Here is a 22639-nt window from a genome sequence, read left to right as displayed (position 1 = left end):
GTAATATGTGGCATTTGCAAAGCTATTTACATGGATACATTATTAACAATTATCAAAATAAATACGTTAGTTATTTTAAGCATTTCATACAGATTACATTGGTCCCTTACACCATACAATTTAAATGAATATTTCAGGAGTAATCGTAAATCAAAGTTTCATTTCGAGCCATATGACGAAATGTTAAAGACGCTATCCGCAGTTAGTTCAAATTTTTACCACCTTATGCGCTGGGATCGCTTTATTTACCCCCACCATGCACTTCGCACGGTCCCAATAGGCTGCATTGTAGGGTAATATGTAATCTGTTTTGACATTTAATTTAATTTCGTTTATTTATATTGTTTTACCTTATTCGTGATTTTATTTTCTTAGAGTGTAAGTAAATGACAATTTGAATTCGTTTTGACATTTTTATGCGCATGATTTTTATATTTTTGTATGTTAATATTTGATTCGTAACCATGTATATTTAATATTTATTTATTATTGTTGATAATTTATGTTTCACTAGCATGTAAGTGAATTGGTTTGAAACTGTAAGCTTGCATTGTGTTCAGTAAATAAAATAAAAATAAATAAAATAAAATATACCTAGATGTTCCCTTCTGAATTTCTCTACTATGAGTACTGTGTACCTACCTACATATACCTCTCCACCTGAGAATATACCTCTCCCTGAGAATACTAGAACTAACTAAGGAGAGAACTAGAACCAAAGTTAATCAAATTGAGCATGTAAAAAGCTTAAGTCTGATAAAAAAAAAGATTGCATTTTTATTCAAATCGGTTGGTTTTTCCTACCCTCACTTACCACTCAAAAACACTGTAATTTGTTAAAAAAATTCAGGTAAATTCTCAGAGATAGTTTAGTACATTAGTAAAGTAGTAAGTAAGCCCCTATTAAAAAGTACAAATTAATAAATGCATAATTTAGGGGTCGTTCTTAAAATACCCTTCCAATCTTTTACTTGAGATCAATTAACACAACAAATATTTACACGCTCAAACAAACATTTCGATTGCTCCCTTGAATCTGTCCCCGTATTGTTATCTGGGCAAATAAAGCGAGGTTTACACTGCGATCTCAGTTTATGAGGCCGTTATCAGTTAAGCTGTGACATGTGCACGAGTCAGTTATATAACCTGTAGGGCTAAGATGGTCGGCTCTTTATCATTTGTCACCATGCCTGTCACATTCTAACAAGTATGTAAGCGCGAAAGTGACGGGCATAGTGACAAGTGATAAAAATGGAACCATGCTGCTAACGCTGTGTACTATTTGACAAATTAATTTTCATGGCAACGGAAAGGCAAATGGAGCATTCAAAATGCGAAGTGCTTCTTAATTCTGATTTTTCTACTCGTCGACTGCAATGTTTAAATTATTCGTATACCAAACTATAATTGTGTACTTTCATGTATGGGCTCACAACTCAACTATAAGATTCATTTTGATACGCTGTAGACAACTATAAAAAAATACCTATCACGTGCCACTGCGCTCCATTAGAAAAGACTAAAGCGGCACGGGGCGCGGGGCGAGACGCGTTATGTCTACATTTTTGTCTACTGAGATACTTACCAATTTTCATTAATTACTTAGGTTTTATAGTTAAAAAAAGTATTATTTTAGATGACTCGTAGAAAAAGTATTGTATACAATAGTGATATAATCAAGCTTTTCAATCTCGTACCTTACTTAGACAACTCAGCACTCGACTGAAAACTCTCTATTATATCACGATTGTATAAAATACTATTTAAAAGCTCTCAAAAAGCGCATTCAATATTAAGAAATGGGACTGTTGATATATACCGAAGGATCCCTTACCGTGTCATGACGGTACTGGGCACCGGGCCATACACTCTTGTTCCTTCCACTCCTTGTATTTGTTTCCCTCATTAAACCACTAGTAATTACTAATTAACATTTAGTAGTTGATAGTCATATTTCCTATAAATTGTACGATTAAATAGATATATTAAAGGATCGTTATCAGAATGTTATCGGATCGTATCACGCCGCGACAGATTGGAGCGGGTCAGGTTAATTTACTGTTTCAGATAAAGTGTCATTGTTATAATAGATATGTGTTTAACTAGTTTTAGCTAGAAGTTGGATGTTCCCGATATCTAAACACCAATATAAATTATATAAAACAGTTTCCTGTAGAGATAATGAGAAATTACGCACAGCCAAAACCTTTAAAGTTAAGTTAGGTAAGCCAACATAGTCATTTTCACCATATATTATCCTTCATATGCCCGTTCAAGTAGGTGCCTACGAATATCGACATCTACCGTAATAACGTTGGAAATATTCGCTGTTAACGGGTACAGGTAGGCCCCAATAACTCAGTTGATAAAACGGCGAGCTGGTATTCAAGATACAGCATAGACGCCTCGTTCTTGTCGAAGCCCATGCTCATGCCGCTGTCCACGATATACGCGTACGGCACTTCGTACCACATGTACAGCAGAATGTTTGAGAACACGAGGTTCTTGAAATGTTAGGTTATGACTCACCTCTCCAAACATGTTCAAGATCCCAATGATAGAGATCAGCATGGACGCCTCGTTCTTGTCAAAGCCCATGCTCATGCCGCTGTCCGCGATGTACACGTACGGCACGTCGTACCACATGTACAGTAGAAAGTTCGAGACCGCGAACACGAGGAACGCGGGGTTCCTGAAGTGGGAGAAGTCGAGGACGTCCACGGCGAGGTCCCAGAAGTCCCAGAGGCCGGCGTACCATTGAAGCTGAAAGCGGGGGGTTAGAATTATTAATAAACTGTTCAGCAGTTCCTTCTCCGGACGCAGCTCGCCGAGTACTGATCGGCTGTGCGTGCCGAGAACGCGGATATCATTATTATGAAAAGTTTGATCAGAAATAAGCATAAACAATACGTATTTTCATGTGAATAGATTTTGTACAATATTCGTCAAAAAAGCATTTTAGTGGTGCGTTTTAGACCTATGCTCGTTTTTCTATCGAACGAAAGATGCTTAATCAGGCTTCGAAATGATGAAGTTACTAGAGAAAGGGCTCAAGGCGACTATTCATATTTTTTGGCAACCGTAATTTATGATCAAACAAAGGATGACTCACGTTAGACCGGCCCGGGGCAGCGTTGGGGCGTTCTTCTATAGAAAGCAACACGTGATCGCCGATCACCCGTCATGACCCAGCGCTGGACCAGCGAGATGGCCATGCGATGGTTGAGAACACTCACTATGGAATGGGGCTACGTGTAGATGCGTACGCACCATCGCTGGCCCACTGCCTTTGATGCGCGGAACCGACACCGTCCCACCATCCCGCCGTGCTATAAGCCATCCGACACCACTACCCTCTCTACACGCTGGATAGAAAACTAAGTGTAGGACGCCCCGGCCCGGGCCGGCCTAACCTGAGTCATGCTTAAAGCGATACTTTTCAACAAGTCTGCTGGCTAGTCCTGACATTTTACGATTTTCCCAACATTTGTTATTCCACGCTATAATAATATATATATAAAATATTAGTATATTAGAACAAGCTAACACAACTTAACCCATGACCTCCTCACGCGTTTTAAATTTAGAAATGAATTTTGATCTTTGCTCCAATGTCGCGTCGGTGGGAAGCGAGTGGTTTAGTTAGCCTTACTTCAATGTCAGATTACTCTTCGTCTTCGTACGCGATAACACTATAAGCGTTCTGGCACTTCAGGCGCGTTTAAGGGTTCTTAGCGTTCAAATACTTATATTCTATCCTATCTTTGTAGACGCATTTGTACCTACTGAAAACGTAGATTTAATGTGAAATAGAAGATTCGACACACGGCCGAAATGTCTACCTGACGTACTTAGGACTTACAGTAGTATATGCCTATTAATTACATACATATAGACATGTGGTGTAATCCGTGTAATGCACTTGTTTATCGGATGATAAACAACCAACGGATTCACAGAACATAACGCCTGTTTTCCTCTTATTATCATGTGAACAGTTGTAAACACAACACACTTTACGAGTTTACAGCTTAAATGGTACATAAGTAATCTGTTAATCAAATAAGGTACATTCGCCAAAGAAGGCACATCGTTATTTTTATCTTTTAGTATTCATGTATCAGTATTTCAGGAAACCGGTTAGAGGAAGTTGTTAAGTTCATAATTGCTCATAGAATTTGAGAATACAACGCTTTGGCACAGGTTTATGGATTTAGATCATCAAAGAATGTACTTCCCAACAAATAGATATCAAAAATCAAATTTTCTTACCTTTTCTTTAGCAATGGTAGTCATAGAATTCCTGAAGATATTGGGGCATGACGACGCTCGAAGCCGATACCTGTTGATGTTTAGCATGGCTCCTCTGTACGTCAGCGAGTGCCGATGCACCCTCAAATCCTTCAAGAACGCTGGCGGCTTCTTCACAACTCCTGTTGTCCCGGTAGCGGCCTGTCTCTTCAGCCAGAGAGACAAAGCTGCCTTGTCGCTTAATGCTCGGTTTTCTTGAGTCCTGGGCGCTGATGTAGGTGACAGAGCACCAGGAGATAACGTGTCAGGGGACATTAAAGCCCTCGGTGGAGATTGCTCATGTAAACGCCCACTGTCGCTGAAGCTTCTCGAAGGAAGCATCACTCCCGGATAGTTCTGGGCAAGAATAGCATAAGCTCGTCCTTTGTTGGACATTAACTCGAACACTTCTAAAGAAACACTCTCTCCTCCGGTCATGAATGTTGGCAAGTCTACTAAGGAACTGAACTGTGGTACGATAGGAGACGCCACAGCTTCGACATCTACTGTTTCAGCTATCTTTGCAGATCCGGCAGCACTGCTTTTACTGTCTGAAAAGCTATCTGCGGAAGATCCGAAACGTTTGTTCCGCTTTCTTTCTCGTTTTCGCTTCCTTTCTTTCGCTTTTTCTGCGTTCATTGTCGTAGTCCATGGAAGATCTCTGAATAATAGCCCACAAACAGCCATGTTTAAGAAAAATCCGGCTAGAATTAGCGTCGTCCCTCGCCAGCCGTACTCGTCTAGTAATACGTTTGTTAGTGGTGCGAATATGAAAGTACCGATCCCGCTCCCACAAACCGATATGCCTGTCGCGAGCGATCGCTTCTTCTCAAAATAGTAGGCGACGATCACTACCGCCGCCACGTAGCATAAGCTTAGTCCAAACCCGGCCATGATTCCAAACGTGAGGAACAGCGTCTCCATATTGTCTACAAACGCCGATATCACGAATCCGATGGCCGCTAATACTGAGCCGAATATAGTCATAAGCCGACAGCCGTACCGGTCCGTCAGGAAGCTGGCGATGGGCCCCGACAGGAGCGGCATCGCCATGAAAATGCCGGCTATCCATGCCGTCTTTCCTTTACCTTCTCCGAAATACTCTAAGAAATACGGGAAAAATACGCCGAAGCTGAACGTTATGCCGTCAGCGATCAAGTTAACCATAAACGATGCGAACACGACCACCCAGCCCCAGCCGCCATCGGGCGGGCGGGCCTCGGCCAACGAGAGCTCCTCGTCGTCCGACGAGCTCGATGAGCTGGAACCACTAACTGAAACAGGCGCCGGCGGCGACTGCGCGTCGAACTGAACGTGGAGCGTCCTCCCGTTCGGTTTCCGCGGAACACTGTCATCACGAAGCAGCGGTTCACTCTCCGGGATGGGCGCGAGCGCGCGCGGCGCGGGCCGCAGAGTCTCTGGGTCTAGACCGGGTTGGGGCGCCGTTTCGCCGGCTGGTGCTTGCAGCGGCCCACGGTGCGACGGCGGCGACACGGGCGCGTCCATGCCGGAGTGCGGCAACTCTGCGCTGGGTCACCAGCTCGCCCGGCTTCCATACGGGCTCCGCGCACCCGACGTGACCTCATGCTGGAAACAAAAAAGAACACACATTAAAACCCTTCTGCTTGAAACTAACAACGCTATCATCCACCCAGGGGAGGGCTCTTAGACTTCGTATGCATATATCAAATTAAGAAACACAGAAAGTGAGAAAAGCATATATCATAGTGAGGCTTGACCTGTGTGACCAGCAAAGAAGAGTTTTAAAAACTCAACATCTTAGAAAAACTATTTTTCAACGACACCTTTTTAGTAATTTAATTGGGTGAAGTTAGAGATCCTCGTTCTTTTCTTTTGTCTCACAACATGGCCCTTATTTGGATATGGTTGTTCTAACTGAAACTCAAAATCCATGTTGAGTAAATAAGCAAATTGAAATAAAAACAAACATTATTTCTAATTGTACTTCATCCTTTCAACGCTACCATTTTACCTAGGCAAAAGCAAAGATTCGCCATTTAAAATCAGCCCACTCAAACGTATATGGTTACGAAAGCCAGTCGAGCGAGAGGAAGCCAGTATAATGGCCAGGTCTGCAGCGGATGCCCAAAGTGCCCAATCGCTTCTGCACTGCTGATTGGGACACAATAAGAGACGGTGTATTTATAGATGGATGTCTAAGTAGCCATTTTAACTTGACGTTTGAATTTGACTGCCATTTTTATAGAACCTCTCGCGTCGAATGTTGGTCCCTATGATAGTTCCTTCAAGTATCTTTTGGTTAGAGTTAATTAAAAAAGTAATTGAAAAAATATGTTTTACCGTATTTTTAAAGTTACATTAATTAATATGCTTAACTTCCGCCACCGTCGCGAGGCCCCTCGGACCACCGCCTACGGCCTCGCAGTCCGAGGGGCCTTACGCCTCAAATAAGTACCTAGTACCTGGGCGACCGAGCTTTGCTCGGTTATAACTATTTATTGTAATATGGTGGTGTATAGGTGATAATCTTAACTACATTTTTTTACTAAATTAAACTTGTCTAAAACAATAAAAATTAAAATATTATATATAAAAAAAAAAAGTTAGTCACCGGGCGGGATTCAAACCCGTAACACTGGTTGTTTCTTGCCGCCCGCGTCTTAACCCGCTGCACCACACGGACAGTGGCCTACAATACGAAATTAGCGACCATATTCGGCGTCGAAAGAAAAACGCATGAAAACTGGAAAACACGCGTTTTCCCAAACATAAGACTAATCTAGATAGATTGTATACCCCCAAAAACCCCCTTATACCAAATTTCAGCGAAATCGTTAGAGCAGTTTCCGAGATCACAGAAATATATATACATATATATATACAAGAATTGCTCGTTTAAAGGTATAAGATATCTCGGACACAACGTAAAAATGTTCGTTATTTCTTGCGCCACCAGATGGCCTCGCTAGATGTACCTTGCCCACATTTTGGTCTTGCCCCGCCACTGTGTCTAAATGAATATCTAAATCTAGACTGATATGTATCATCTTGGCGTTATTAGTATATTTAATTCAACATATTACTTATGTTTAATAAAGAAGTAAATTTATACTCGCTGGATGTTTCTATCTAAGGTATTTCGTCGAGGCTTGATAATATGATCATCGACATGTGTAATTATTTTAGAATATGAAAAATTCCACTGGCAATGGCATTGATTATGGTTATTATCGATATTTAACAGATTTACTGATATCCATGATGGCTTTACGCGACACGCAGCAGGAACAATCGTGTGATTAAAAGATTTATCGATAAGAATTATGTCACATAAACTGAGTCTTAATTGCGGGGATCTTTCTCTTTTACTCTGACTAAGACGTAATTAGAGTGACAGAGAAAAATGCCCGCAATTGACGAATTTCGATTTTCGCGGTTATAGCCCGGAGCCCCTAGTGTAAATTTATTCGATTTCGAAACGTGACGTTTGCGTTAAGTCTCATTTAGTATGGGATTTAGACACAGCGCGCCAAGCGGAACGTTTTGGAAACTCAAAATCCCATACAAAATAGACGACCGGTTTGGCCTAGTGGGTAGTGACCCTGCCTACGAAGCTGATGGTCCCGGGTTCAAATCCTGGTAAGGGCATTTATCCGTGTGATGAGCATGGATATTTGTTCCTGAGTCATGGGTGTTTTCTATGTATTTAAGTATTTATACATATTTATATATTGTATATATCGTCGTCTAAGTACCCTCAACACAAGCCTTATTGAGCTTACTGTGGGACTTAGTCAATTTGTGTAATAATGTCCTATAATATTTATTTATTTAATTAAAATGAGACTTAACGCAAACGCATACGTCACGTTACGCCATAAATTTACACTAGGGGTACAGATCATTTAGGCTAGGTCGATCTGGGTAAGTTCGTTAATATAAAATAGGTTTTTTGACAAGTTTCATTATTAACACAGGCTTTTATCGCTGACTGCACTTCTCTTAACAGGAAACTAATACCCATCGAGACAATTCTTAGAAAACCAAACACAATTAGGTTGTGTAAGTTGTGTTGCTAATTTATTTTGAAAGTAGCCCCATGCATACTACAGGGTGTTTATTTAGTCACCTGCAATAATTCACGGGCTGAATATATAGCTCATACTGAACAAATTTTACTATATGACCGACACTGAAATCGCAAAAAAAAAATGATTCTCTTATAGAAAATGTCAAGGTCAGACAGCCAAAATGTATGAAACAGACAATTTTTTTTTTCGCGATTTCGGGCTTGGTCCCATAGTAAAAGTTGCCCAGTATGACCTATATGTACACCCCGTAAAGTATTGCAGGTGATTAAATAAACATCCAGTATAAACATTGCAAGTTAAATACAAGCTCATAAAAACAAGAAGCTTAGTGAATCCCGCGAGTGTTCACAAAATTCTCATTAAGTTTTCCCTTTATATTCGCAACTGCAATGCAGACCTGACCCGTATACGGAGCATGAAACGCAGACGTACATATTTTATTTGTAACGAGCCTAACGCATAAAATCTAAAGCAGTCTTAAATGTGACTTTATACGTGCGCAGCGCTGTCTCGCTCACACCCGAGCGAGTGACAATTTGGCACTCTTGGTAATGACAGTGCATGGCGGCGCCATACTTAACGTGGTTCACGTAAAACTTCGCGGGCGACTAAGCCTACGCTCCGCACGTCTACTCTACATTTTAACCATTGCCATACAGTGTGTTCCAAGCCATTGGACAAAGCCGAAATGTACATATGCATTAGGGTATTTAGAACTAGTGTACAAAGTATCATAACAACTGGTGTAGCGGTTTCGAAGAAATTAACAAATTACCATATTTTACTTTAGAGCAGCCTGTATGTGTTAGTAGCTCCTGAGGTAATATCCTCAAAGAATAGTATGGAACCTTCTTCGACCTTTTTGATTATCTTTTTTATTTATGACACTAATAAGCTTCCTCAGGAAGCCTGACACCCACCTATCCAAGGTGGCCCTGACCTGGAAGATGCCCGGAAAACGGAAACATGGTCGCCCTAAATCTACTTGGCGCCGTTCCGTGGAGCAAGAGTTGGGTGTATTGGGGATGGGGTGGGAGTAGGTTACCCAAGCTGCCCAGGACCGGAGTCAGTGGAAGAAAATGGTTCGAGCCCTACACCCCAGCAGGGGGTAACAGGATTAAAAGAAGAAGAAGAATAAGCTTCTGACTTTTGAAAAATATCATCATTATCAAATATTTCGTACAAATTGTCAAAAACACTGCCAAAGATTAACACAGTGTTTCTTTTTGTTGTCGATTATTGCAAATAACTTTTGTTCGAAAAAGAAATATTTTTTATCTTTTGTTCTCATTAAAAAAATACTAACGTCAGAGCATTCCTGAGAAGTAACCCTACGTGGGATTTCAGGGTTTGTCCAATGACTAAGGTAAAATCACCCTGTATATCTAAGGACGGGCCACACGAATTCGAGCCAATCGTGCAGTCTGACGCCACAACGCGATTGGTTGATGAGTTCGCATCACGCGCGCGATTGGTCGCAACTAGATGCGTTAGACTGCACGATTGGGTCGAATTCGTGAGTGACACCACTGAACTAGGACCATTCTTAGTGCCCGTAAGGCCCGTCCTTAGATATATGTCAATGATTTTAACCTCTTGACCGACAAAGACTTCAAATGACGCGCGAGGCTACTGGTTAAAATGATTGAATTAGCTAGCATTGTGGTAGGTATTGAGTATCAGGAACCCGCTCGGCGGGTTCTCTGTTCGTAGTCGCTTTCCTCTACAAAGCGGGAAAACGCTGGGATCGGCTACGAGCGTAGCGCTGCGAAAACATTGGTAGCGAATCTGTTAATGTGACTGCTACATAATGAAAAGCATTAAAATACGAGTATGGGTTTGTGATACGTGCTGAAAGTGAGTTTCATAAAAACATCAAATGCTTTATCTACACTGATCTCTATGATGTGTTCAGAAACCGCATATTACAACCGCCATAGCGGCATTTTGTTTTTGTTTGTAATAAAATACGTCATCTCGACTGATACTAGAAATGAGGTCAAGTCAAGTTTCTTTGTTTTTCAGAGATGTTCGAAATTAGAATTTCATTTATCATTAAATCAATAAGACTTTATTAGGTATTCTGCAATTATTAACATTTTACAAATAAGAAATTCTAACAAAATAGTTAATAATATTCTTTATTGTGCACCACATAATGAAAAGGGAATACAGAAAAAGAACACACATTACAGTCACACATAGTTCATCTTTATCCTGGACATAATTTGCGACTTTTGAATGCATCACAGTGGGTTTATGACATGTGTGTAGAAGTACTATTTCTAAAAAAACGAATTCATTTATATATGAATTAAATCTTTTGATATTGCCTAACAACTGAGAATGTATTGTTGTCGTGCACAATCGCAAAAAACATTGTCTCTTACCCTTACTACGGCCAACTACGACGCTTAAGAGGCTGTCAACACCCAATGTCCTTGAAATTGATGTTACTTAAACAGTTTTTTAAGAAAGACTATTTGTTTTAATCAAGTAAGAAAAATATATGTTCATATTAATTATATTTCTAAGACCGTGGTTGTACTCGATACATGATTGAACGAATTCGGCTCGATAGAAAATAATTGCAAAGATTGGTCTTAAAATCACAATTAAACGGTTCCATGTCTTTATTGTTTTGACTTATGGGTCTGCAATTAAAATCACAATTTCAAAACATTTATATCTAAACCGCTATTGAGTAAAATATTACACTAATAATCCACTTTTTTTTATTTAAATATTTTTCTTATTATTCCCTTGCCCAGGCCCAGTAACATGCGACAGTGCTATCTCATTTACTCCGATACAAATAGACAGTGTGCGCGCTTTAGGTATTGACAGCCTCTTAAACTGTACGTACAAAAACCTGGGCATTACGCGATAATGGTTTGCCATTTACCGGGCCGTGCTATTCCAAATGTTTTTTACGGTGAACGAGTAGAACTAACGACAAACCAAATGAATACAAAAAGTATTCTATGTTCAGGGCGCCTACCGCGAAAACCGAAATTCGCAAATTGCGGGGATCTTTCTCTTTTACTCTTACTAAGACGTAGTTTGAGTGACAGAGAAAAATGCCCGCAATTGACGAATTTCGATTTTCGCGGTTATAGCTCTGTTTCTAGTTGTATGGAGCGATGAGCGTGCGTGCGTGATGTGTAGACTAAATTCCCGAGCGTTATTGAAGTTATTATTTATCATCCGAAAAACAAGTTACATAAACACGTAAACTGCAAAGCCAAACAAATTAATCAAACAAAAAAAATAAAAACGAACGAATGTCTACACCAAAACAAACATAAACAGTCCCACGAGCCCGCCGCCAATAAGGCCGATTGTATGGCGAAGTTAAAACGATATGCTTAAATTACATGACATGAACATTCACGTAATATTTACTTATCTATGTCTGGTACTACTTTTCGTTGCAAAAAAATGTTATAGTTTTGTATGTAAAACTACTCGCATAGGCCAAAGGTATGGCGCCATCGCTCGAAAAGATGGCGCCATAGCTTTGGCCTATGCTTTAGTAGATGGCGCCACTTTTTGATATTTAACAAATTTATCACATATCAGTGGAAGAATAATGATTCAAAGTCAAACGGCGTTCTAAAAGTTTTAATCATGTGTCGAAAAATGGCATACAAAGTTTACTTTGACAATCCACCCCTATTTTAAATTATCTTTCCTGTCAGGCAACTAAGGCCCATATGTAGATAAATATCTTACAAACTAACATACATGCAATAATAAAAATCTTAAAAGCTAATAGTTATTTGTGTCCCAAGGAAGGAAAAATAGGAAATTACGTGCCGCGTGTAAAATTGTTTGGCGCAGCGGGAACAAAGTTGACGCTTTCCGCCCGGAGGGCAGAAAAAAATTTTTCGCGACACAGTTTTAAAATTATTTCAGTTTGTTCGTTTTTGAATTGAGAATATAGAGTCGAACCATCGAACCACCATACAATCGAAGATAGAGTCCGACCAAGATAAGTTAGCAGCGATTTTGATAGCCCAGATAGTGCACGGGTTATTTCGAACGTTACTTCTATGAAATTATGACGTTTACTTGATTTGACACTTGCACCATCTGGGCTATCAAGATCGCTGCCAACTTATCTTGGTCGGACTCTATCTTCGATTGTATGGTGGCGCCTAGGTTCATGTGACTCTTAATAAATAGTATGGCGCGACTGGCTACTCTCCAGACGTGTTTACGTCAAACATTATAAATAATCGGGAAATTTGGCGACATCACCAATAAGCCAAAACCGGCGTGTGGTATGACTGAACATTCTAGAGCTATTTTGTCGCAAATATATGTCGTTTGGCAGTCCACCAGGCTACAATGTTTCATAACTATGCCCAATTCATGGGAATGTTACGATATTTACAATGAGACAATTATTTTTTATTGCATACAATAGAAAAAGGCGTTGGTAGCATAGCGGTAAGAGCGTGCGACTTTCAATCTGCGTTCAAATCCCGACTCGTACCAATGGGTTTTCACTCGTACCATGCTCGTATATTTCACTAAAAAAAACTTATAAATAAAACTTTGGTTTTTGTGTCTTTTCCATAGAAACATTAAACGATTTAAAAAACCGAACCCGTTACAGAAATATGAAGTATGCCAAAAAATCACAAATAATTCGTGGTAAACCATCTGCGAGGATGTTACGGTATTTTTGCGGTTCTTGAATTATATTGATTTTTTGTTCCTGCTCCATACATTGTTTTTGAAAAAAAAATCATAACTACACTTTTTTCATGGCAAATCCTTTGAAATTCGTAGTTTAGCATAAAACTGACGGGCAAGATACATTTCAATAAAAAAAAAACTTTAAAATGTTAATTTCGGTTATTACCACTTTTCCATACAAACAATTAGATTTAAAAAAAAAACCGCACCCGCGACCGAAATATGTAGTATGCCAAAAAATCACAAATAATTCGTATCTGCGAGGATATTACGGTATGTTTTGCGGTTTTTGAAAGAAATAGATTTTTTGTTCCTTCTCCATACATTTTTTTCGAAAAATAATATAACTCGACTCTCTTAATGCCAAATTGTCCCAAATTCAAATATTTCTATAACAATGCTGGGCAATACCTAGTTCAATAAAAACAAATTGAAAATATCAACTTGGCTTCTATGTCAATGAGAGCCGAATTTCAGACACAGTGAGCCATGGCAATTAGCCGGGACAAACGCTAGGAAGAAGAGACCATAAAAAAATCGTAAAAAACTAGCAATTGCTTGACATTTATGGTTTTTTAAACAGAAAAAAAAATCTCTTTTCTATGGTTTTCCAAGTCATGTAAGTTTTTGATACATATCTATCGAAGGCACTCAACTATGAAGGACGCGAATCCTTCGCGAAGTTTACTATAAATCAATCGCGAACCCACTTTATACGCTTTGAATTCGCGAATCGCTTTGATTTCCTCGCCTGAGGAAAACGCGCGCACCGCCTCGGCCGAGGCACGTTTGTGCGCGAGGAAATTGTCTAGCGTGTGCTCGCTCTGTGTGGACCCGCCTGATGAATATCAAACCTTCGCACATTTTAGGAATCTTGCTAAGAATGTAAGGGGACCGGGTAAAGCAAGAATGTTGTTGTGAGCTTGAAAGCCCTAAGTGACGCAAGGGCGAAAGGTCGCCGTTATTGTTTTGCCGGTGACATTTGAATCTGAAGGGCGTTAAGTTCAGGAAAGTAATTACATTGTCAACTAGTTCGATATGATGCTCAGTTGTTAGCGAAATGTAAACTGAAATAGATTTCATATATCAGTATGTAGTAGCGGGTAGTGACCCTGCCTACGAAGCTGATGGTCCCGGGTTCAAATCCTGGTAAGGGCATTTATTCGTGTGAAGAGCATGGATATTTATTCCTGAGTCATGGGTGTTTTCTATGTATTTAAGTATTTATAAATATTTATATATTATTTATATCGTTGTCTAAGTACCCTCAACACAAGCCTTATTGAGCTTACTGTGGGACTTAGTCAATTTGTGTAATAATGTCCTATAATATTTATTTATTTTATTTATATATTAAAGTATCGAAGCAATCCACTGGCAAAGGTCGGATTCGAAATAAAACACAAATGAATTTATTTGTTTAAAATAATTTGATTTGTTCCCAAACTTGCGTAAATAGAAAATTGGCTAAAGTACCAAAATGTTAGCTTGGTAACTAACAAGTCTAGCAACCTAGTTAGCTGGCCTAGTCAGGCTTTAATTAGAACGAATAAGGGAACGGGGTGAAATGGTACTTTACGGACTTTATGCCCCCCTCTTAGTGGTTGCGATTTCAATTAAGCTTACTGGCTCGCTGGTAGCGGAGATAAATGTAAAGGGAGATCTAATTTGGGATATCTGGGCCAATCATAAGATCATAACATTCTTCTGTGTAGTAAGAAATATCCTGCTAATAATAATTTCAGTTTTAAAATACTGTTCAGCACCCCTAGTGTAAATAAATTCGATTTCGTAACGTGACGTTCGCGTTTGCGTTTAGTCTCATTTTGTATGTGATTTAGAAAGAGCGCGCCAAGCGGGACGTTTTGGAAACTCAAAATCCTATACAAAATGACACTTAACGCAAACGCGTTCGTCACGTTATGATGTCGATTAAATTTACACTAGGGGTACAGGTTATTCTATGTGATTGAGTAATAAACAAAACAAACACTTCCATTATAATATCTCTCAATGCAAGCAAGTTTCAAAAACCACACGTTTCGAAATAACAATCAGTGTATCCTATTTGAAATATCTAGATTTAAAAAAAAACCGGCCAATTGCGAGTCGGACTCGCGCACCGAGGGTTCCGTACAAACCTGTAGGTATATGAGTAAAAGTTTACCCATCACGACAATCGAGTCATATCAATTATTAAAAATATTTTTATTATATGATGTAACTAAAAATGTACGTTTTTCGCATTTTTTTCCTTTATCTGTGCTAAAAGAGGTTGCTTCGTACCTAATTTCAAGATTCTGAGTTTACGGGAAGTACCCTGTAGGTTTTGATTTCCTTGCGAGTGTTGAAAATTTGCGGAAATTTACGGCATAAACGGCTGTATTTTTTGATTGCGTTGGCTTAGAAGTTTCATTTTTTCACAGCTCCAAGGGACAGTAGACCTCTGCGTATTTGATAAAAATTCCAGCTTGATACCTCCACGCTTTCCTGAGAAAAAGGGTCTAGACAGACAGATGGACGGACAACAAAGTGATTCTATAAGGGTGCCGTTTTTTCCTTTCGAGGTACGGAACCCTAAAAAATAATAGTATAGGAAGCAAACGACGAGACGAATCCCTTGATGGTAAGCGATTACCTCGCCCATGTACACCCACAACATCGGAGGGGTTAGGGTTTTATGACACGAAAAAATCAAAGGATTTTACACGAAAAACCCCTTTTTGGAAGACTACAAAAACCCATCGGTTGACATTTAACACAAATCGGCTAAGTAATTTCGACGCTACCTTTCCTTGAAAATGAAAACCATAACCTCCTTTTAGCTCCACTGTAAGAAGGCAACAAATCTTGCAGGAAATTGTCTCAACCGTCTCGAAAGCGCTAAAGATGTAAGTGAGACTTCACTGCCGTCTTGAGTGATGGATAGCGTTATTTTATCCCGGACGGGATATTGTTGGGACAAGTATTTCTGCGAGCTAAATTACTGCATACTAGACTCGGCCCGCCCGGCTCGCCTCTTCGGCCTTTCGGCATTTAGTGCCCTCGTTGATAGTAAATTGTAAGCCCTATAGCACCCCTTTGAGAATGTATTTCGGGTACTAAAATTTTTCCTTTATTTTCCTTTTATACTAGTGTCAATATCAATATCAATATCAATATCAAACATTTATTCAGCAAATAGGCCACAGGGGCACTTTTACATGTCCATTTTTACAAACAATAAATTAAAAAAAAAAAACAATTACAAATATCGAATCTATGAAATAATAAATACTTTATTAGAGATGTATACTGTCTCTAAATGTCAAATTACACAAAAAAAAACTATGATAAAAAAATAAAACCATAAAATACTAAAATTCTTTAGAGATGTATAAGTCTCTAAGTGTCAGAGATAAAATATAAAAAATATATTAAATTATCCTTAGAGATGTAGAGGGTCGCCAAGGCTTGAATTCTTATATAAATAATTAAAAGACAAAAAAATTAAAACAGACAAGAACCGAATGAAGTGTCTCACGTTAATGTCACTCAAAAGTAAAGTTACATACTTTAACATAACCTGTACCCCGTGTAAGCTTAAACAGACCGGTCTCCACAAACAGTGATTATCATTGTACTAAATTTTGCTTAGTTATGCCAAAAGCTTGTAGGATAGTACCTGTCTAGGTATCTATGAATAGTAGTAGGTAGTAGGCATCTACCAGTTAAATCATTTAGTTGTTCTTTTTTGGTATAGGAGGCAAAAGAACCGATGAATCGTCTGATGGTAAGCAATTACCGTCGCCCATGGACATTTGCAATACCAGCAGAGTTGCAAGTGCGTTGCCAGGTTTTACGATGGGAATATGCTCTTTTCTTCAAGGTTTGCAGGTTGTAACGGGTAAGAAATACCGCAGGTTGCCGATATTTCTGTTGCAAAAGCCATCGTAACGGTTTCACTGTTGGTGTATTTAGTAACTGTCTGCCTTCGGAGAGACGTTGGCTCTCTTTGCATGTTCTACCGTCTGTATGATGGGGAATGCTCCGAAGAACTTTTTGAATTGGTGCCATCGTCACGTTTTTATCACCGCACCTCCCGCCAAAGGAACAACACTCGTCCTCACTTCTTAGATACATGGCACACCAACTCCGAAGAACTTTTTGAATTGGTGGCATCGCCACGTTTTTATCACCGCACCTCTCGCTAAAGGAACAACACTCATCCTCACTTCTTAGATACATGGCACACCAAGAATAAGCGGGCATCTCGCTCGTTACTTCCTAGAACATGCAGCGTGTGGAATGAGTTGCCTCCTGAGGTACCCTTTGCGCTACGACATGGGATTCTTGAAGAAGCGGGTTTTTAGGGTTCTCAAGGGTCGACAACCCTTAAGTGGCTCCTGTGATGTTGCTTATGTCCATGGGCGACGATGACGGCTTCCCGTCAGGCGGCTCTTGTGCTTGTTAGCTAAATATCCGCGAAAAAACTGTCCTCTATTTCCATTTTTTCCCAAGGCTTTGATTATTTAGCAAAACTCATCGTTTGGTCATTAATTCATCATACCTGAAATGAATTTATATAAAATAAATCATCTAGCTTGGTTTTTCTTCAGAATCAAATGAATGGCATCTAAATGAAGGCAGAAAAGATGAAGCCAAACATGAAACAATTATTTTAAACGTGACTGTACTTCACATACCTAATTCAGCTGGGAGATTAACTTGTCAAATTAATGTAAATAGACTGTAAACGATTTTAACAATTTGAAGGGTTACGAACACCCCGGAATACATAATGGGGCTTTAGCGGATCCATTCTCATTTTACAAATGGAGAGGAAATTTTAACACGAAACTGGCCATTGGGAATATTTGAGCATTTTAACCGCGCGTTTAAGTGTCGTTTTCATATTTTTATTTGACCTAAATTACGTAAAATACGTGAGTTTGATCAGGATTTATTATGGATACGTCAAAAATGACGTGAATGATACAAACTTGCCCTTACCAGGATTTGAACCCGGGACCATCAGCTTCGTAGGCAGGGTCACTACCCACTAGGCCAAACCGGTCGTCGAATTATTACACAAACTAAGTCAATAAGGCAGTAAGCTCAATAATGCTTGTGTTGTAGGTACTTAGACAACGACATATATGTATAATATATAAATACTTAAGTACATAGAAAACACCCATGACTCGGGAACTAATATCAGTGCTCAACACCAACAGGATTTTATTTATTTATTATTTATAAAGAGATCTTAGCCCTACAGATATAATATTTTAAATTATTTTCCGTATCGTTAAGAGTCTGAACTCCTCCCAATATATTTGTAAATAAATAATCAATAATTATTCAATACCAACACGTGTTTTCGTCATCAGTTCCATCAACCCGTACAAAATCCATCGATCTTCAATACATTCCTTGCCTTAAGCCTATTCACTTGAATTCGGCGCATTTTCTTCAATAACTGTCATGCGTCTCTTCATATAATATTGCTTTAATTCTTAAAGATGAGTACATGTATGGTCTTGAATGACTACTTTTATTTCTAATACTAAACGTAGCTAAGAGCCATATTCTAAAATTATTCAAGCTTCGATTTAAACATTGTCTAAAAAATGTGAGTCAGTCTCCCAACACTATACTTGATCCTTTACATAACCTCTGAATGTCTAAGCACTATCTATTTTCAAGTTTACAGTCTGCATATTAAGCTGAGTAAATTTTTGAGAAAGTGGATGTGGACAAGGACGCGCTCACTTCTAGAAGCCAGTTATATATTTGCTATTAAATCTTGCGACTTTAAGCAGATGTCACAAAAACTAGAAAACTCGAAAATTCCTTACAGACATAAAACAATATAAAAGCCATTAGACCAAACGCCGGCGCTTGTCGTCCGTCAAATTATCCTGTTGACGGCGGGATGTCGCTTGTCGCTCAATTGTCGCCCTTATGACTAATGTAACAAGCCATCTGAATGGATAATTTGATTTGACGAATTGCGTTATAGGATAATTCTGATGGATCTTTGGTGCGTGCTGGGTGGTCACATGTTCAGTTGGTAATAACGGGGAGAATAGCTTGAGCAGTAGGGTGGTCCACGTTTGTATGAGAAAAATTCAAACTTGACTTAAGGTTCGGGCCACCCCCTAATTTTGTTACACGTATTGACAATATCATGCGTGCAAAATCCCAGAAAGATATACTAACGGGAACAGGGTGCTCATAGCACATGAAATATTGAAATAATTTACGAAACCTGTAATTTTTTGAGCAACTAGGAAAATGTTAATAATACAAAAATACACGAGTTTGTATAGTTACATTTATTAAAATAAACACTACAAAAGTACAAACACGAAAAAATAAGCATTACAAAGTATGTACAACAGTATTTCGTATTTTTCATAGCATCTACTAGTGACGTTTTCTTCGGTTCCGTTGATCAATCTTCCGGTAGTGTTCCACTATATGCAAAATGATTTGCTTTTGCTCTTCATTCTTGGTAAGAAGCCTATTATATTCTTCAAATAATTTGACACCTCTTTCACCAGTATCGTTTACGATACGTGAGTTGTGAATTTTCTGTATGCCTTGCACATAGTTAGAAGTTTTGTGCCAAATTTCTATTGGCAATTGCAGAAAAGATTCTTTAATGTCCAGCATAGAGAGTGTTATCAGTGTTATTATCGATGCAAAGGGTCCAAGAGAAGTTACAGAGGTTTCGCTTCTTAAAATAGCAGTGTTTCCTTTTACCAACGAGGACCAGCTTCATTTTTCATGCCTTCTACTATTGCTGCTTTTTCAACAGAAGTCACTTTGTCGAAAAATAAAGCAAAGCCTACTAGTTCGTCGGATAAGTACCAGGACCACTCTTGAAGCTTTGCAATATCTAAATCGACTGATTCACAGGCTACGCGGTTTTTCCACAACTGTAGATCGTTGCCTGCTGCTTCCTCAGCCAGAGGGGCTTCAAACCATGCTGCAGTGTAAATTAGCGCACCGAACTTGACAAACCGAAAAACTGCCTTTTCTTCTCTTTTGGTCAGCTTAAGCGCTTTCTGATCTCTAAACAAGAAAATCTTTTAGATATAAAGTAATTCGCCATCCAACGTGCATGATGTATCGACCCGGGGGCGCCAATGTATGTTATTGGGTTCTTTATTACGAACGATCATGGTGAGTTCTATAAGTTCGAAGTAATCGTCTCGAGCAGGTCTTTCTTTGGCTAGCGATTTCGCAAGAACTTTAAGGGTACTTTTAGCAAATGGTTCTAGATCTGAATCTGTATCAAGCCCTTTGTAACATTAACAACAAAAGAAACCATTTCTTATGAATAAATTCAAGTTTCTCAACGCAGTATTCATGATGTTTAGTCGGTATTCTTATGACTTTTTCCAAACCTCAATCAATTCTTTTAAAACTAAATGAGCAGGGCGTCCTACGTTTTTCTCATGTTTTGGGAATTCGTGAAAACCCCGGAGTACTTGTCGCAAGGTCGGAAGCTGTTAAGCTGAGTAATTGGTTCCAATTCTCGAAAACCAATAAAAAAAATCATTTTCATGTCGGGAAGAAGATATTTTCAAACATTATGTATACACTTGAACTCAATTTTTTAACACTCATACGGTCTTAAGACACCTCTAGGACCCGGAGGACCCCTTTAATTTAATTTTATAATATTAAAATTCACTCTACCACGTTCACATTACCTGTCACGAATTTAGCTCACATGAGATAATTTCACCAAAAAGCTTAAAATTGATACTTCGTGAGCACCCTCTTAAACTCAATCTAGGAAGTTGTAATTTCTCATAAGTAATACTATTGCCATAGATCACAAAATGAAAACATGGCCCATTCAAAAATCGCAAAATGAATTTTTTGGACCACCCTATTGAGCAGGTATCATTTAAGTGCTCTTTTATACGAGAGTTCCTGAAAAGACTCAATGCCAAATGTCTGGGCAACGTTTTGTACAAAAAAAAGAAAGAACCGATTAAAAAAAGAAATGATATTATCCCTTTTAGAGGTGCTGGAAAATGATACGTTTGAAGTCTATGCCAAGCCAAATCTTAAAAGGTTCAATACACTGAATGCCGACAAAGAAAGCTGTCCATTGTCCACTGGTTTTGGATTATTATTGACCAGCATGTGCCACTACTGTAGCTAGCACCAAGTTTTCCATAAAATACCTTGCCTTTTTTCAGAAGCCAGATAACACTATCTGTAATATGTTAGATAGCTAATGCACTTTTCGCGTAAGAAAACCATGTACCAAAGGTTAAACTACGAAATAGGTAATTTGCTACGTATAGTGTAACCCTGTTAGGTATAAAGTTAGCAACCTCTAACAAACCTCTGTAATTTTTTGTCTCTTTATACACAAATGTCAAAATAACAAATAATAGACAAACGATTATCAAAGGTTTGTCAAAATTGACAGACGAAGAATAACACAAAGCTTTCAATTGAAAGTCAAAACGTACATAAGCAAACAAAATAATCACCAGATCGCGACACTCAATTGATATAACCATAACAAAAGGCGAGACACTAATGATAAAGTGTGGTCATCAATTTTATTTTTACTACATTCGGATCTTAATCACAATCCCCCAGATGGCAATAAAGAAAGCCATAAACTTTATGAAGATAGTGATTAATAAAACACTGCACATTTCAGAGATGATGATGATGGTGAGATGAGAGAGGGTGAAGTCAACTTTTAGACCTGAAGCACTGTTTGAAACGCAAATCATGATGTAGTCGCTAGGTAAAATTAGAAAACGAATTATAAAAATATCGATTCTTGAACTCGGTCAGTGATTTTAAGCAGCAGATTGGAGAAAAGTATAAAACATAATAAAAGCCAAAGATTGATTTTACTCTTTACCGAAGCCATATGTGGCGGATATGATATTCAACTCTATTGACAACTATTTCAGTTCAGATTTAAACAAATATTTTTTTGTACATGCAGTAAGGAGTTATATAAGTAATAAATAGTATGATAATACATAAGAACCGTGAAAGTTTAAATCAATATAAAATCAAGATAAGTAGATAGGTATTGCTCTGATAAGAACACATTGTTGTAACGAACTTCACTATTTTCCTTCTTCAGATTATCTTTGAAGGTTCAACTGTGCGAACTGCGAACAATGCATTGCATGATTGATCGGTTGAATTCCTTGTACCTCACTAGTCGGCAGTGTAATGGGCTCCACTCACCTTGTAACTAAATGCATGCAAATTTCGATACATGACAACATTTGATCAGTCGATTGAATTTGTTGCACCTACTGAAATAGTCGCGTCGGCTAAAGTCTAAAACCTAGTAACTTCATTAAAATACATTATGGATTTGCTACTTTAGTCAATAATACCTAAAGTTGCAAACCTCTAAACTCCTTCAGAGGAGTTACGAGGTTTGAGACTTTAGCCGACGAGTGGGCAAGTCTAAACTCACATGCGGCGTCTATATGAACCTTAATTGGCACATCAACATCAAATAATGTAATCGCAACAAGAACTCACAAACTAAGTTCATTTACATTATCGACGTAAAAAAA

At 38.7% G+C, this 22639-nt stretch overlaps 1 protein-coding gene across 2 annotated transcripts in view; it reads right to left on the bottom strand.

Annotated features, from left to right (window-relative positions):
• LOC133521814 (uncharacterized) overlaps window positions 1-22639 on the bottom strand; it is an 85303-nt gene that overhangs the window by 3369 nt on the left and 59295 nt on the right. For both annotated transcript variants that reach the window (XM_061856887.1, XM_061856888.1), the window contains exons 2-3: window positions 4273-5877; window positions 2530-2763 (exon numbers count right to left, since the gene is read on the bottom strand). In XM_061856887.1, the coding sequence (XP_061712871.1) occupies window positions 2530-2763; window positions 4273-5796 (1758 nt within the window). In that variant the 5' untranslated portion in view covers window positions 5797-5877. The remainder of the gene's footprint in view (window positions 1-2529; window positions 2764-4272; window positions 5878-22639) is intronic.

The sequence above is a fragment of the Cydia pomonella genome, chromosome 10 (assembly GCF_033807575.1).
Source record: "Cydia pomonella isolate Wapato2018A chromosome 10, ilCydPomo1, whole genome shotgun sequence".
NCBI classification, from domain to species: domain Eukaryota; kingdom Metazoa; phylum Arthropoda; class Insecta; order Lepidoptera; family Tortricidae; genus Cydia; species Cydia pomonella.
The sequence above is the reverse complement of the archived record's forward strand: the minus strand, read 5'-3'. Positions and strand labels throughout refer to the sequence as shown.